Consider the following 17469-nt stretch of genomic DNA (forward strand, 5'->3'; position numbering starts at 1 on the left):
CCATTCTTATGAAATTATCTAATAGATTTAGCCTTTCATTTTAATTTAGTTTTTGAGAACATGTAAATGGTAACCCAAAGCCAAGATATGTTTATGACTCAGTGCAAGTATTGTGAATTTATTTTATACGTAATTTTGAAATATTTGTGCATTATTTTTACTTTGGAGCTTGTAAAGATAGTTCTCACTCTGGGAGAAGACTGTCCTTTAGATAACACAACTAAATTTCCGAATTTGGAGGTGGGAGGAGTCCAGATTTTTATGGTTTGAACATTTCCAAATATCACAGGGTCTCAGGAGAAATGGTAAAGAAAATTTTAACAACCTGGGTTCCCTAAAAGAGTGACCATTTAGAGCTCTGCTGGTGGTTTGGCAGTTTTTAGTTCTTGCCAGTTTACCTGATTAGTTAGGAATGCCCGAGGCGCCTTTCCTGAGTGAGAGAGGAAGGCCCCTCCCAGACCTGCCGGGTCAGGGAGATCTTCAGCTCGAGCCCCGGAGGCACTCGGGGTGCCAGAGCATTTGGCATTCATCTCGTCCGCGATGAAAAGCGATGGTTCTCCAGATTTGTTGTTGTTGTTTATCTTGCTTTTCTGTGGTGGAGCACTTTCTCCAATTAAGCCTTCTCTAAGAAATAAAGAACAAATTTTAAAAAGCTGTTCTAAAGGGAGAACAGCTAGGCGTGTATGAGTCAGTGAAAACTGGTTAAATTTTAGGTTACCATTTGTGTTTCTTGGGCCCTTGTAAGTACCAGTTTCATTTTTTTACATAATTAGGATGCAGTCATGTGCCACATAATGTTACGTCTGGGCGAGAACAGACCCGCACGTGGTGGTGGTGGTGCACAGGGTCGCCCCCTGTGCGGCAGACTGCCCCGGCGTCCGCTCGTGCGCGGCCCGGGCCGCCCCCACCATTGCACGTGCTTCTCAGAACCGAGCCCCCACCATTAAGCGGCACGTGACTGTGTTTTCCACAGGTCGAGAAGGGTAATAGTTCAAATCTGTTTAGTTGATGTTGCATGTTATCAGTTAAATTTTTTCTCACCCACTTAATTTGCTTTATGTTCATTTTATTCCTCGTTTTTCTTTTCGTAGGACCCAGTGTTGCCTTCCAGTGGGAAAGCACCCCAGAGACCCACTATCCACGTCTGAGTAGCGTGCGGGCAGGCGGGCAGCCCTGGTCAGACGCCTCCTGCCCTGCTCATTAACTTCGCTCGAGTGCTAGAGCCACTTGTGGTCACTCCCTCGTGTTTCTCATTCACAGTTAAAATCTGTTTGTAACAAGTTACAGGATAGTGGGTCTTTGTGTGGCTTTCCCCGCTGCTCACTCTGGCATCCTTTAGCATTTTTCTTCTTTTTTAATTTGGTTAATTGTAGGTCATTAGCATGCACCTTGCGTTTTTCCTCACGTGGTGGGAATTCAAACACACAAAGACCCACTATTTGCACAAACTGTTCTCCCGGGGGTGGGAGGGGCTGTCGTGCTTTCTAATGTTGCTGCAGCTTGTGTACTGATTACAGAATTCAGATAAAATCTGCTGATGTTTTGCTCTTACGTTTGATCTAATCCTAATCACGGTGAGCTCTTAATTGATTCAATGTGTGATTTGCCCCCAAATATGTACTGTTTACTCTGTTACTTTCCAATATGCCACTCTTCAGTATTTAAATTTGTTCAAGGCCAAGAACTGGAAATAACTTCTTATCTATTTTCTGTGTATTTTGGGGTAGGAGCAATAACACCCCTGGGGAGCTTTTCTTAGCTCGTAGGCGAGGAAGGGGATGAGCCCCGGCAGTGTGTGCAGAGTGGGGTGCGTTCCATCTGCATGGGCCGCCCGGGAGCACACGCTGCGCCGTGGTGGTTCTCAGCATCTTCGTGTGCTCTGGGTCGATAGAGGTGCTGCACCATGTCCTGCAGCAGGCAGCTGTTACCTCTTCATTGATGGCCCCAAAATCATTCACTTTTGGGGAATGAAGGGCTCCCATCATTGACCACAAGATATGAAACCTTCCCTAGTTTAGGCAGAGCCTTTATATCTGCAATACATTTTAAGGTCAAAATTCATGGTATCTGTTTAATTAGGTGACCACATATCCCGAGTCACAAAAGGACACTGGTTCTTTGTGTAGGAAAGGACACATTCTTCTTAGTGTATTTAGTCAAGATCATAAGGAATCCTTGAAGAGTTTAAATGCCCCTGAAGCAGGCACACAGGCTTGATCTAGTCAAGAATGAACTTGAGTGAAGGAGAGATGTGTGAGTTAGTGTTCCTCTGTGTCCGTAAAGCTGCTGGGGGCTAGAAGATTGCCTTCACCATCCAGAATTCTCTGGCTACTCTGTGTTCTTCAACCACGTGGCTACTTTGGCATAGGATTTTACTTTTTCTTGGATGGAAACACTTTAAAGATGGTAAACATTATTGAAAACTAATAAATGTGAGATTACTTAGCTGAAACAAAAAGGAGTTTTAGTGGGCAGTGTTAAAATGTTTTGGGAAGTCAATGACAAGTTTATGCAATTTAAAACGTTTACAAATCGCAGTGCAATCTACTGTTTATGAATGTCAGAGTGTTAGCAGGACGAGCACGCGCATGGTCAGTCTTACTTCCTCACGGAGTTCTCTGAGAAGAGTGAAACATGTTTCTGTATCTTTGAGTTTAAGTTAAAAGCATACTTGTGCAATATTTATGTTAATGTGCCTATACATTATGAATGATTCCAGTCATACATTGCCTAAATCATAACTTCACAACACTTGAGGAAGAATCAACAGTTCAGTTATAACCTCACCAGGTTCGAATGTCTGTCTGTGTTCCAAAGTCCTGCCCGTTACTGGGGCGTGTGGCGACATGTCTGTGTGCTCCCTGGGGTAGGGATTTGTAGTTATCAGGCCACCGCAGTTGTTAGCCTTTGGCGTCATTATGATACTTTTATAAAGTGACATTAATTGGAAAGCAATAATATCACTATGTAGGTGGAGTAACAGACTTGTCACCTGCGTCACCAAAGGAGAGAGTGCAGATATTGAGTCCTGGTGAACCCAGCTGACGTCCCATGCTGTACGGATTACTTGGTCTTGCCTTATCCCATTCTGAACTTTCTGCTTTTGCGCCCATTAGTTGGGTTCAGATTAAAGACAGTTCCTTTAAGTCCATTATAAACCATGAAGTTAGAAATCAGAGCCCTGCTAATTAGCCACACAATTTGGTATAACATTTTCTCTTTATAATTACTTTTTTTGCATTTGGACTTACTAATATACTGATAAATTATTTTAATATTTCAAAGGTATTTTATAGTGCAAATCATCACTTTAACACTGACACAGATTATTAAGAATGACATTCAGGTAGAGTTTAGCATCTGTACTCAATTTGAAAAGAGTGTACTCATCAGGTGCCTATGGACTAAATCCCATGACACATCTCAGCCGAATGTCAGTCCGGAAAACATATTTACTGTATTTACGGAAACACCTCTCCTTCTGTGGGTATTTTGTTACATATTCAAGAGAAAGCTAAAAATAAAGTAGGATGACAAACAATAACCTGACCTCCTTAGAAATGCACGCGGTCCTTCGCAGCACCTCACGTTCAGCCGTGCGTTTCCCTACTCGGTACGGGGCAGCTTTCAGTTTGCTTAGAAAGCAACATCGAAAGGAAAGCGTTTATACGGAACTCAGAATTTTAGAATGGGAACACCGCTGAATAAACCCAGGCCCTGTAGGAGGTAAAGTTTATTTAAAAATGTTAAGATCTGATAGTCCTTTTTAAAGTACGTGATTAAATCCGATGGGTTTTCCAGCAGTGAAAAAAATCAACTCTAAAACCAAAGCTGATATTTTAGAAAATTTGAAAATTTAAATCAGCCCTACCCATTATAGAGTTTCCGCTAAAACTTTATCTTAAAAGAGTCATTTTAAAATAACAGAACTATTAAAACAACGTAACTGTAATTTTAGTGTTTTAAAAGGCAATGTGAGTACTGATAGTTTTAAAAAAAGTGCGGGGAGGAAAAGTAGAGGAAGAAATGCCAATTCCACTCAAAGCTTTATTTGCCAAATTTCTTAGAATGAATTTTACCAAGTTACAAATTCTTGTAAATAGAATCTGTACGGGAAATTCTGAGAGACTTCTGCCTAACGCGGCGTTGTCGGATGCTGCTGTGATGCTACTGTAATGTAATAAATTATTCAATTGTTGCAAAGTGCTGTTTTCGCCTTAAAATTTTATTTTGTGTGTCTTGAAAACTATAGTATTAAAGGTATTGAGATTTGTGCAAATGCTGGGCACGCTTGGCATGAGGTAATCTGTTTTTATTTTTACAAAATTGTAATATAACTATGCAAGTGTGTTTATTAAAAGGACACAAATGACATTATTTGTATTGTGTATTTCTTTGGAAGCATCCTCTAAAACTTATTTTTTGATGGTTTATATGTAGTCATGATTGAATTTCTTTGGAATTTCTCTTTTTCCTTAATGTAGTCTCTGGGTACAGGCCAGCAAACTATTTTATATTTTACATCACAGGGGGGCAGAAGAAATACTTAAGAGGTCAAGATTGAAATTGTTTGATCCTAGATCATCATCATAATGTATTTCAAAACCAAAAGAAATTTCTATTGAAATGTAAAGGAAAATACGATTTAAGATAATAATAGACTATTCTGTTACTTATAATTGTACTCCAACTTTTTGGAGTAAACAACTTACAAGTTCATAGTCATTGCAAATGTAATTAAGACATTTTTAGTGCCAAGTGCGAGTCTATGCAAAAGAAATTGCAGTGTGTGCATATGGGCACCAGAGGCGAACAGAGTGCTCACCCAAGTGACCGAGTTGCTGGCTTCATCGCCTCTAGTAAAAAAAATACGGATCAAAGTCAACCCACCCACTGATGTCTGGCACAAATAATCCCTTCCCTAGAAACCCTCTCCGAGCGCCGGAAAGCCGTTCCACTAATGTGTCGGGGGCCTGTGCGTGAGGCCACGACTGGGACTGTGTGCCGAGAGGACAGAAGCGCGTGTCAGACGGCGGGCCTGGCCTCAGGGAGTGCCTGGCGCCGGGAGGGGGTCAGGCACATTGGCAGATAATTATACAACACGCTAAGCACAGTGACGGATATTTACTGGGCACCGAGAGAATGCAGGAAAAATGCCTACATCCACCTTAGACTGGTGACTTAGGAAGACTTCCGGGAGCACGCAAATACCAGCTCCTCACGAAGGAGTAAGCCAGGTTGGAGGGTGGGACGGTAGGGAGTATGACAGATGAGCAGAACAGCACAGGAGGAGGGAGGAGCAATCACGGCAACTCGTTACTGCTGGAAGGGGTGTGCAAAGCCAGGAACAGGGAGAGCTGAGGCTCGGGGATTCTGTGGTTTGGCTGCTCAGTGCCATCGCCAGGAAGCTTCAAGTATCGATGCCTGAGTCTTGATTGAAGTGGCCGAACGTGTGTCCTAGGCATGGGAAATTTTTTAAATCTTCTTTAAACAAGAACAGTAAACTATGAAAGATGTGCGTAAGAGAGATGTTTTAATGCTATTGTCAAAAGGGAAAAGCACTTAAAGAGACATAAAACCAAAGAGTGTAGTAAAGTGAGCATAGTGCGAGGGCTTCTTTGAATCCCGGCTTTACAAACTCCCACTCTGAGCCTCAGCTTCATCTGTGTGATGAGGATAGTGACACATCCCTTGCAGATGAGACTTAGGGACCTTTTGAAGCACTAGTTCAGTGTGTAATACATAGATACTAGAAGTAACAGCTAACAGTTACTAAGCATTGGCTGTGCACCGAGCCGTGGACTCAGCACTCGAGGTGTGAGTCTGGATTAGTAACTGGTGGAATCTGGATGCGACCCCAAAGCTTGTGCTCTTAGCCATCCCCAATGCTGCCTTCCACAAACCAGGAGCTCCTGTTACCCCAGATCACAAAAGCAGGACAGTCACCCCTTAATTCCAAGATAAGGGCGAGAAGAGAGTGAAGAGAATTAACTGCTTTAAGTGAATCCCAGCTGCTGCTCAAGTTACAGTTCAAGGTACGGGGAAGACCTGTGTCTCCAGAGATCGATCGCGTCAGCCACTGTGAAATCAGAGTCAGGCAACGCTATAGAGCCAGTCTGTCCTGAACTCAGCAGTTTGGGGCAAAGTGTCTAATTATGTAGTCGTAAACAAGTTGAAAATATGAGCTGTACGATGATACCATTAGGGAAAATTGGGGGTGGAGCAGGCTGTTTGGTAATACAGGGTGAAAAAATATATATGTGCATGCAGAACTGCTGTTGCCCCAGACCAGTACTGCAGTGACAGGTGCCCCGATGCACAGTGCCAAAGTATACGGAACAGCAGATTCGAAATTGGCTGGTAGATACAAGTTACTGACCTCATGTCGGACAGAGGAGAGGAACATGTACAGGGCCGGTTACGTAACTTAGACACAAAAGAAGAGTTAAAGGAGAGTAAGGGCCCCTTTGGCTTTTTCAGAGCCTTTGGGCTATTTGGCATTCTGAATATTGATGCTAAACCCTTATTTCCTTTACAATTAGTTCAGTTAAAGCAAGCGTGAGACCATTGAGTTTGGACATGTTACCATCCATGTTTCACCTCCAATAGGATTGCAATGTAAGCACCATTTAAAATGGCCTGGCATTTCAAAGTCTAAGTCTTATCTCAAGAGACCTAGATGTAGGGATTTAGTAATTCTAGATTCCTATAGTAAGCCACGTCACCACCAATTTTCAGATTCTCCATGGATTTATACAATAACCCCAAAGTCGTATCAGTTATTCAGAGGATCGATCAAAGGTTGCCAATTGTCACAGATACATTGGCGGCAGTTAGAACTGAAAGTTCTGCGTTGGGCGACCATAGAAAACACTACTCTTTCATGACATCTCTTTGCAATACTCTGTATTCTGAATACTCTGAATAGCATGTGGATTCCCTCCACTGAGTCAGCGGTTGAACTCAGGCAGACTAGGAGGCAGCACACGTACGGCTTCAACTAACTGTTTTCCGAGGCCAAGCCTTCACGTTTGTCTACCGATGGGAGGTCTTTGCTGTCTTTTAGGCTAATGATGTTTCACTGTAGATTTAAAAATAAAAATAAAACCAATAAAAGGTTGTTTTTTTAATCCACTTGCATTTAATCAGCAGAGTTGCTTTTGGAAGTTGTAGAATACTTGTATTTTCTGATGGCCAAATAATACACTTTCTGTTGGTCCACAGCGTTAGAATACAATATGAACTTCCTCCCTTTTTATGCTTAAGCAACCTAACACTTGACGGTGGTGAACTTGACAGGCATCAAAAAAGACACAACAGTTTAAAAAAAATTGTTCAAGAATTATGTAAATTTCCAAAACAAAATCACCCAATACCTGTGGCTTCGTGGTGGCAGCATGCTACCTGGTACGTACTTAGCATTCAGCAAATATTTGCCACAAGGATATAAGGCTATTCTTCCATAAAATAAGGCAGCCAGTAATTTTCCTGTGCCTTGATAAAACTTCAGTATTAAAGGCAGCCTTCAGAAAATGCACAGCGTAGTCATCTGGATTTACTACTCAAATATTGTCTTTTCCCTGATCTTAAAAACAAGGAGACTGAAAACCACCGTGTGGTTATCTGGCTGCTCTGGTTGGGGCACACGGAGAACAGCGCCACCCAGTGGCAGTGCACTGTGCTGGGCGGGCCAGGGCGGGCCAGGGCTTGCCAGGGCTTTCCGACAATCGGAACAAGCCCGGTCTGTACTAGTCACCACAAATTGTCTTTTGTCCTTTCCCTTTGGGAATCTTCTCAGATCTCCCTCCTTTCTTATGCATTTTACCCACCTCTTGTTCTTGCTTGCACTGTACTCCAGAAGAGTTGTTCCCACTGAGAGTGGGATGGGTTTTTACAACCATTATATTGGTTGTGAACCAACTATTATTCATAAATTATCTCTCCATCTCCACATGCTAACACCAGTGCTGGGGGTCTTATGGCCCGGCCCACCACTATTTATTTTTCTGGAACTTCGACCAGATAATGCCCATGCTCTCCCATTTTTCTTACTTTCCCATTCTTCCTGTCCACCAGAAAGAACTTAACCAGGAAGTTCTCATCATTCTCACTGCCTATAGTCAATATCACATTCTATAAATACTTGTTGGAGACCTGTCATGTGTCAGACATGGGGATACGATGGATGATAAAGTAGACCGAAATTGCTGCCCTCTTAGAGCCAACAATTGAGTAGGGTAAGACAGAAAACAAGCAAAAGAATGAGTATGTAGGGTCTTAAAAAATTAAAGCGAGTTAGGGAGTGCTGGGATGGGTCCAGAAGGATTTCAGTTTTAAACAGTTTGCTCAGATAAAGTCTCTTTGAAAGGGTGACGTGTGAGCAAAGACATGAAGGACCTGAAATCTGCCTGGAGAAAGCCACATGTGTATCTGGAAGGTCACTCTGGGCAGAGGAAGCAGCACGTGCAAAGGCCTCAAGCAGAAGCAAGCCTGACACGCTGAGAACAGCTTGGAGGCCAGAGTGGCTGGAACAGAAGGAAAGGCAGGAGGAGGAGGAGGAAATGAGAACAGGAGGGTAACCAGGGACATGGCGGAGCCCGTGTAGGTTCTCGTGGGGCTGATTGTAAGAACTTTGGCTTTGGCTTGGAGTAAGAAGAACCCATTAAAGGTTTTGATCAAAGCGGCGACGTGATCTGACGTTTCAACAGGATAGCTCTGGCTTGCTCAATTAAAGGGGGAAAGAGTCAAAGGAAGGTGACCCATTAATTGGCCGATTCACTAATCCAGCTTAAAGATGGTGGCAGCTTGGATCAGAATGAGGGTGGTAGACGTGGCGCAAAGTGGTCAGATTATGGGTCTATTCTGAAGACAGAGCCAGCAGTTGGATCGAGTGTGGGTACGAGAAGAGGAAAAGCATCGAGGGTGTCTCCAAAGATCTTACCCGGAGCAGTCACCGGAGAGATGGAGTGCCATTAGCTGAGATGGAACATGATGGAGGAGGAGCAGGTTGCGGGGGAGGGGGGGGGTTAGGGCTTTGGTTTTGGATACTTTGCCTTCACCCACCTTTTAGACACCCACCTGGGGATCCTGAGTAGGTGTAGTGCTCAGAAGAGGCAGTGGAGTTCAAAGGAGATGATAGTCCGGCCAGAGTATACATTTGGGAGTTCATCAGCACATAGAGGATGCGTAGTAAAACCATGAGACTGGACGAGAACACCGAGGCTGTGAGTCGGAAGAAGAGTTCCCGGGACGGAACCTTGGGGTTTCACCATTACGTCTGGGACAGGAAGGAGAACCAGAAAAGGAGACTGAGAAGGACTGACCAGTGAGGTGGGAGGGTATGAGGCAAGGTGGCGACCCGGAAGCCGGGGCGGAAGGGTTGTGAAGAGCAGAGAGTGATCGGCTGTCGCAGGTGGCGGTGACAGGTCAGGTCAGATGGGGAACCTTCTGCCAAAGGAGGACGCACGTGGGGCTTTCAGGAAGCTCTTCTTTAAACTATTTGAAAGTAATTTTAACGCATAACTTTCCAGATACAGTCAATAAACATGTTTACATAATATTGATTCTTTGGTATTTGTTGAAATTAATTCTGTGGGTATTGAAAATGTATATTATCTTGTGTATGTGTGCATTGTATTAGGCCTGTCAGAAGTTTTCAAATCTTTCACATTCTTACTAGTTGTCATTGAGAGAGAGATATTAAAATCCACCACCTTAATTTTAGGCTTTTCAGTTTTCCTTTTGTTCTTTTTTTCCTCATTTTTGGGGAGATGATTCTATCAGTTTTTTATTTTACACTTTGAGGCTCTCCTGTTAGCTGCAAACAAGACTAGAATTATTGTAACTTTCTGAATTAGTTGTATCATCTTATACATGAAAGCCTATTTTGTCTTTTGCTAATAAAGCCTCTCCAGCTGCTCTTTTTTTGTTTGGTTGTTTTTTTTTTAACATTTTATTTATTTTTAGAGAGAGGGGAAGGGAGAGAAAAAGGGAGAGAAATATCAATATGTAGTTGGCTCCCATGTGCCCCCCCTCCACTGGGCACCAGGCCTGCAACCCAGGCATGTGCCCCGACTGGGAATGGAACCAGCGACCCTTTGATTCACAGGCTGGCACTCAATCCACCGGGCTACACCAGCCAGGGCATCCAGCTGCTCTTTTATATTTTGTATTTGTATAGCTTTTCCTAGCCTCTGTAGCTTTTCTATAACTTTATATATTGGGTGTCTTTGTAAACAATATCTAGCTAAATTTTTTTGTCCAATTTAGAATCTTTTAACTGACAGATTTAAGCTAGTTATATTTATTAAGACTATTCAATACTTTTATTTATATCTACCTTATTGTATATTTTGTTTACCATGCATTTTCTTTGCTTCGTTTTAAACAATTAACTTTGAATTTACACCCATCAACCTAGTCATTCTTATTGTTACTTTATACTGTTAGTAATTGTTTTAATTTTTTCTATATTTGCTAGTTTTTTTGCTCACCGTTCTTTTTTCTGTTTGTTTGTTTGTTTGTTTTTTGCCACTCCTTACATCTCTTTTCTTCTTATTCAATTTCCCAAAATATATCTCTTAATAGTTCCTTTATTCAGATCAGGGGTAAGTGCTCTCAAATGTTGCCTGAAAATGTCTTTATGTCTCCCTCACCCTTGATAGTATAATTAGGATCCTAGTTTGACACTTATTTTTTCCCAATACCCCCTACTGTCAGCTTGAGTTATGTGCAGCCAGTCTGATTGCTGTTCTGTGTACTTATTCTGCTTTTTCTTTCTGTTTTAATTTTTTTTTCTCCTTGGTGCTTTGCAGTCTAGGTAAGAATTCCTCCCCCACTTGGGAGTCATTGAATCTATGGAGTTCTATCTTTCATCAGTTCTAGAAAGTTCTCAACCATTATAATTCAGTATTATCTCTTCCCACTCTTTCTGTCCTCCATTCCTAGAGTCCCTGTTGCGCGTGGGTCACCGGCTAGCAGTGACCACGGCACACTGTGGATGGCTCGACAATACGCGAGAAAAAACACACATGCACAGAGACAAACCAGTTTCTGTGGGGAAGTAGGGACAGAATGGCCACCCCCCCTAGTGGGGAGCGCGCCGATCCACCGTCCATACCTGCTTTTATTAGGCTCATTTTGCATAATAACTCAGGTAACGTACAATACTCATTAGGGGAAGTAAGGAATATATAAAACAAAGAACTCTGCCGGTCTATTGAGTTGGGGGGTCAAAGAGCTGTAAGGCTGAGGAACAAACTAGCTTCCTCCTAAGACCCTCCTCATTCAACTAAGAGCATTCTTGGACAAAGAAGGTTTCACAGTAATTTACATGTTCTTTCTTAGGCCCGATCACCCCGGGAAATCCGCACTTCCCAGTACCGAGCTGTACTTCCCCGTCATTGTTGCAGGCTTAGGTGGAGCGCGGGAACTAAAGCCACCGAGAGATAAGGAGATTTTCTTCCGGACGCTGAGAACTCAGACTTTGTCAAAGCCGAGGAGTGAGGGTCCATCACCCCCCTTTTGCTGCAGCCCCCCAAGTCCTTCTTTTGGGGGGCCTCCCAAAGTGATCGTGCCTGGCTTGGGTTGTTCCCCCCGTGGGGAATCTTACCCGTCTTTGGCTAACCGACCAAGCTTTTTGGGGGTTCGGCAGCAGAAACAGCATTACTGCCAGGGAGATAGGCTTTTTTCTCCTTGCCGGCTCACGGTTCCAAGGGCGTTCCCTTAGCCTAGCCTAGGCGGGGGTCTCAGCTTCTAATACCAGTCAGGGCGGTTCCCAACAAGTCCCATTACATTTTGTCCTGCCTTATTGTTCTGTCTCTCATGTCTTTTAACCTCCATTGTATGTTCTCTATCTTTTTGTCTTTCTGGGATGCAGTCTGAGTAATTCCTTCAGCTCTGTGTTCAGATTTTCTGATTCTTCAGATGTTTGATCTGCTGTTTAATCTATTAATTTATTATTCCCATAATATTTGCCATTTTTATTCACTTCTTTTTCAAATCTGCCTATTCTTTTTATCAACTTTACTTAGGGTTTCAAGTCCTTCGTATATGTCTTACATTATTTTGGACCCAAATATTTTATATCTTTTGTTCTATATTTTGGTCTATATCATGTGTTCTTGGGGTTCTAATCCTCATTTTTTACTTATGGTGGATTGTTTATTTATTTACTTTTGTAATTTTGTACTTTAACTCACTTTCGGTGAGACTTGGTTTTTCTGCGGAAATTCTGCGGGACCAGGACTATGGGAGTGACCCTCCAGAGCAATCGTATATTTTCTTTGGCCAAGTACCTAAGGGTGTCACCAGTCAGGGACCAATATTTGTGTGTTAGCAAAAATCCCCAATCTGAGGTGTGGGAAGAGGAGAAACTTTACTCGGGTGAACAATTTGCAAACTGGAGAAATGCAGCCTCCAGCAGAAGGTGAAACTGCATTTCACCAAGACAAAGTGGAATCTGCTTTTTATAAAGAAAATTCCCCTCCTAGTTCCTGAATGACCCACTTTTATGCAAATGAGGAATCCAAATACCACAGTTCTGATAGGTCCAAATAGCATGGTTCTGATTGGTTGGAATTGTGCATTCTGATTGGTCATTATGTAGCAGCTCTGATTGGTCAGTATAGATACAAATGAGGATATAGCCACACAATTCCCATTGGAAGGGGAAGGTCTCAGCCCACTGGTTAAAAGAAGATACTGGGAACTTCTGTAGAACAGTTGATTCAGACGGCAAGAACAGAGTGCAAGAAGCTGAAGGTTCAGTCTGTAGCTTATTCCTGAAATGCAGTGTGAGTAAGTAGCCGCTGTCAGCAGTGGCTGCTAGCCTCTAGTTAAGAATTTGTGCCCAGTTAACCACGAGCTGTCCTTGGAAGATACATTTCTTCTTGCGATCCGCATGTGTTAATTCATCAGCTAAGGAGTTCTTGAATTCCGGACTTGTGTGAGATGCAGGCCCAGCATTTCTATTCTTTACCCAGCAGAGACTAAAAGTTTTCTTATCATCTCACTGTTCTGGTGAGAGAATTTTTTTTTCCTAGTCTGCCCTGTAGTCTCGAGTCTCCTTCCAGAGCCTCCTCTCATTGGCCAAACCCAGGCAGACGCCAACTAAAATAGGAGCTCACAAAAGCAGCCTGCAGCCGGCCTTCTCGCGGGAGCAGAGCAGGGAAAGGGGAGAAGTGAGCCTGGGGACAACGCAACTGTCTACCACTTCACAAATATTTCCTGGGCTCTGCGATCAAAACACTGCCCAGTCTGATAAAACAGAACTATGTCAGACACAGTCCCTAGCTCCAGTGGGAAAGACGGGCATGCTAGCTAGATGCAGATGAACTATATAATGCAAGTTACATCGTGTGAAGTGTTACAATACCGACGCAAACCAGTACCATGGCAACACAAAGGAGGGGCAGTCTGGGGGTAAGTGGGACAGAGGAGGAGAACAGTTTCCCAAAGGAGGATCACATGAGCTGCACTGCGAAAGGTTAGTCAGATGGCCGAGTGCGGAGGAGAGGGCCGAAAGGTTAGTCAGATGGCTGAGTGCGGAGGAGAGGGCCGGGAACGGCGCGTACAGCGTACCACGAGGACTGGGCTGGGGCTGAGGTGCCGACAGGTGGGCTGCAGCGTCAGGATGACGGAGACTCTGCATCCTGCAACTAACAGGAGCCACGGCGCATTCTGTTAGGTGTGAACATAAGAAAACAGTAAAATACGTAGCAGCTGGCTGGAGTTGTTGATTAGAAATATAATTTAAGTCATACATGCAGTCTCAAATGTACTTTAAAATTTTCCAGCAGCAACACTAAAACAAGTAAAAAAATATATTAATAAAATTCATGATTTTTTCTTAATCCAGTATTATCCAAAATATTAGCACTTTTTAAAATTTTTTTTTAAATTTATTTGTATTTTCTTTTTTACTATTTTCTAAATTCCAGTTTATATTTAGTATTATTTTGTATTAGTTTCAAGTACTCAGCATAGTGGTTAGGCAATCATATACTTCACGAAGTGGTCCCCCGATATTCCCAGTACCCACCCGGCACCACACACGGTCATTACGATACTATTGACTGTATTCCCTGTGCTGTCCTTTACATCCCTGTGACTGTTCTGTAACTACCGATCTGTGCTTCTCAAGCCCATGTTAGCATTTCAAGATGTAATCAATAGGGTTATTAATATGTTATCTTACATTCTGGGTGGTATTTTTTTGTGCTCAGATCTTTGCACTCAGTTTTTGTGCTAGGTGTCCTACACTTATGGCACTTCGCTGTGTCAACGGCCACAGTTCAGATGTTCAAATACTCAGTAGTCACGGGTTGCTGTGGCCGCCATATTGGGCAGTGCAGAGGGGAAAGGGTGTGTTCTGCCCACCCACCCTGATTCCTCAGTTCTTGAAAGATGCAGTTCCCTCCCCTCCAGAAAGAGAGTTCTGTGGTCAGATAAGTGGTGGGAACTCTGGGTTCATCAGGTTAAACGTTTCTCTAGAGCAGAATTTCTTGGAGCCTAATATGCTAATGTGCATTGTGACCCTCCAAGAGAAATACACAATCTGCAGCATTGTCGGAGTTTACACGTCCTCACGGGTCAGAAATCCAGGAACGCACTGCAGTGTTTGCTGGCGTAGGGGCAGCAAGAAACCTGGAGGCAGGCCGAGGCAGAACTATAGAGGGAAACACCAGGGTGACAAGTGTCACAAAAGCTGGGGCAGGAGACTCCTTCCAGGGGCAGTGCCGTGGGCTAGTGGAGGAGGACATGGGCCCCGAAGGGGCCACCCGGTTTGGCAACGCCAAGGTCATTGTGGCCTTCACAACAGCAGTGTCAGTGGAGCCAGCCGACAGAAGCCAAAATACCCTAAGTTGGTGACATGACAGGGCGAGGTAGGGGACTGACCATGAGTATAGACCCCTCTGGGGCCATTCAGCAGTGAGACCAGAGAAGAGGGTGCTGGAGGAAGGAGCAGGACTGGAGGAAGGGTGCTTGTTTGTTTTAAATCGTGGGGTGGGATGGACCCTGAGCCATGTGCCTAGGCTGGGAGGGCCCTGCGGGGGAGGCCGGTTCAAGGTGCTGGTTTTAGGGAGAAGTGGACACAGTCTCATCCCTAGTCACAGTCAGGGGTGGGCAAGCAAGGAGGTAAAGGGCAGGAAGTATAAAAGGGGCATTTCCCTCCAACATCAGAGGTAAGAACATCTCAAAGTGAAGGTAGGAGATCAGGATAGAATGGAGCAGAGAAGGAGAGTTTACAAACCATTATAATGAAATGCAACAGGGTCAGCAGGGTTGGGGTACAAGGGTTGTCCCCACATTCATCCTGATAAAGCTAATGTCACATATGTTCCAGCCTCAGAAATGATAAACTATCAGAGACGTCTCCCGTTATTCCAAGATATGGAGCAGATAGAGAGGCCGATGCTTGTGGGTTTTGATGCGTCGTCGTTTCCCCAAGTGTGACACAGGTGTCCAAGTGGTACCCAGTGCAGTGGCATGCAAAACAGTCCCCAGAAAGACTTACTTTATTTTAGTGGTTATTTATCTCAGTGACCCACTGGTGGCTCGTGACACGGTCTCAGGCATGGGACCCTTTCACCATTTCAATGTGTCTGAAGGCATCTTGAGATGGGGAGACCAGCACAGATTCCTCCCAAACTCAGCAGAGTTCCGATCTCTCTGAGACTTTTTTTATAAAATCGTTAATTCTGTCGTTAACTATCTGGGAAGGAAATTGGGACCCCATCGACGTGTTCCAGGCGCGGCTGACTCACTACTTTGGAGCATCGAGCAGTCACTGAGCCAGCTGCCCGCAGGCGGGCGCTGTCCATGGAAGCCCCAGGGCTCCGCAGAGAGCTGGGTGGCCCTTTCAGGGCAGCGTCTGGAAATCCAGCGCATCTGCCGACAGGTGTCTGTTTTCTGCAAAGGAGACTCAGATAATATTTTGAAACTCTACTCTGTTGTTCCATAGGGTGTGCTGATCTCCAGACCCTGGACACCATGCAGCCGATGGAGAGGAAGAGGCAGGGCTACATTCACGAGCTGATCCAGACGGAGGAGCGCTACGTGGACGACCTTCAGCTTGTCGTGGAGGTGAGAGGTGCTGCTCACTCCCAGGCCCCAGGCGTGGAGGGTGGGGGGGCCTCCAAGTGCGGTCTCACCTTCAATGTGTGACTTCACAAGGAGCGACAGGCGTGCTCACCCTCTTAAACTGCTGTCTCTGCCCTCGGAGAGGGCTGGGAGCGGGGAGGTCCGCAGTCAGCTCCTGTTCCCGATGAGGTAACTCGGAGTGAGGGGAGGAGAACAAGAGGACCTCAGGTGCCTCTGTCGGAAGTGGCAGGGGCCCCGCCCAAGGAAGGACAAGGGTGCAGAGTAGGTGGGCAGGCGCGAAAGCAAACCCTTCTACTTCTCATTTTTGCCTGCCTTTATTCACACTGCCGTTTCGACACCTGACATCTTCATAAACTTGGATGTTTTCGGAGGAATTATTAAGCAGGGGAGTGTTCACCTAACATTTGTGTCAGTTTGGAGAACCCACTAGGACCATATTGGGGAATATTCCCCAATTATCATCTATGTGCTGGTCACATTCGTGCCTGTTGATGTCACCAGTGACCTCTGAGCTGGTGACGGCCGTAGGAATGGTTCTGGTTCTGTGAGGTCATCTGTGTCTGAGTGAACGGAACTTGACTTTGTGAAGTTCTGTCATACCTCTGTTTCCGTGGCTCTCAGTTCCCACTGTGTGTGTCAGGGCCTCAGATGAGAAGCCCAGTCAAATAAACCACCCAAGGAGAACAGGTGACCCCACATAGGCCCAACAGGTGCAAAAGATACGTGGCCATGACCTCGATAGCAGCATGGAGCAGGGGCTGCATCCTTCGGCATCTGCCCCCCAGCAAGGCCTGCCCTCCAGTCACTCTGCCAGTCACTGTGAGCGCCTGAGGGCGCAGACCGTGTCCTTCCTCCTGCATCCCCAGCACTCAGCCTGGCCTCTGCGAGCGGCCCTCCCATAGAGCGGAAGGAGTTCGGTGCATGTGCGTCTGCTCTGCTTTGACCGGGAAAGATGGCCTGCGGGAGCAGCCCACCTTTTTGCCCACCCCTTGAAGGAGCAGCCCGGCCGCTGGTCAGATGGCAGCCCTGCGGGGCCCTGCGTGGGCGCACAGGCGCCCCCTGGTGCTGGCGCCGAAGGGGAACGGGGCCGGGTGACCGCCCCACCTCAGGCCCCATCATTGAACCACTCAGGCCTCAGTTACTCCCGCCCTGCCCACCTCACGTGTGCTTTGGGGGCAAGGAGTCAGGCTGGGGCCAGGGATTTGGGGTGAAAAGCACTGTTCATGGGCAGAGGCTTCCCATCACTGTTCCCGTGGAGGTGCCCGGAGGCCCGACCTTCCTACCCCCGGCCCCTCCCACTTAACTCCTCTGCACAAAGCAGGCGCACAGGCCGGACAAGCAGCAACAGCAGGTAACCGGTGGGGG

The 17469-nt window shown here is 45.3% G+C and overlaps 1 protein-coding gene across 5 annotated transcripts in view; it reads left to right on the top strand.

The window, feature by feature from the left end:
- The window catches only part of ITSN2 (intersectin 2), a 115931-nt gene that overhangs the window by 83383 nt on the left and 15079 nt on the right, over positions 1–17469 (top strand). For 4 of the 5 annotated variants that reach the window (XM_045844632.1, XM_045844634.1, XM_045844630.1 and 1 more), the window contains one exon: positions 15965–16086. In XM_045844632.1, the coding sequence (XP_045700588.1) occupies positions 15965–16086 (122 nt within the window). Of the gene's footprint in view, positions 1–1091; positions 4375–15964; positions 16087–17469 lie in introns of those variants that run through there. The other variant, XM_045844633.1, reaches the window with a different exon arrangement.

Source organism: Phyllostomus hastatus, unplaced genomic scaffold, assembly GCF_019186645.2.
Source record: "Phyllostomus hastatus isolate PE091 unplaced genomic scaffold, TTU_PhHast_1.1 phas_contig_402, whole genome shotgun sequence".
NCBI lineage: Eukaryota > Metazoa > Chordata > Mammalia > Chiroptera > Phyllostomidae > Phyllostomus > Phyllostomus hastatus.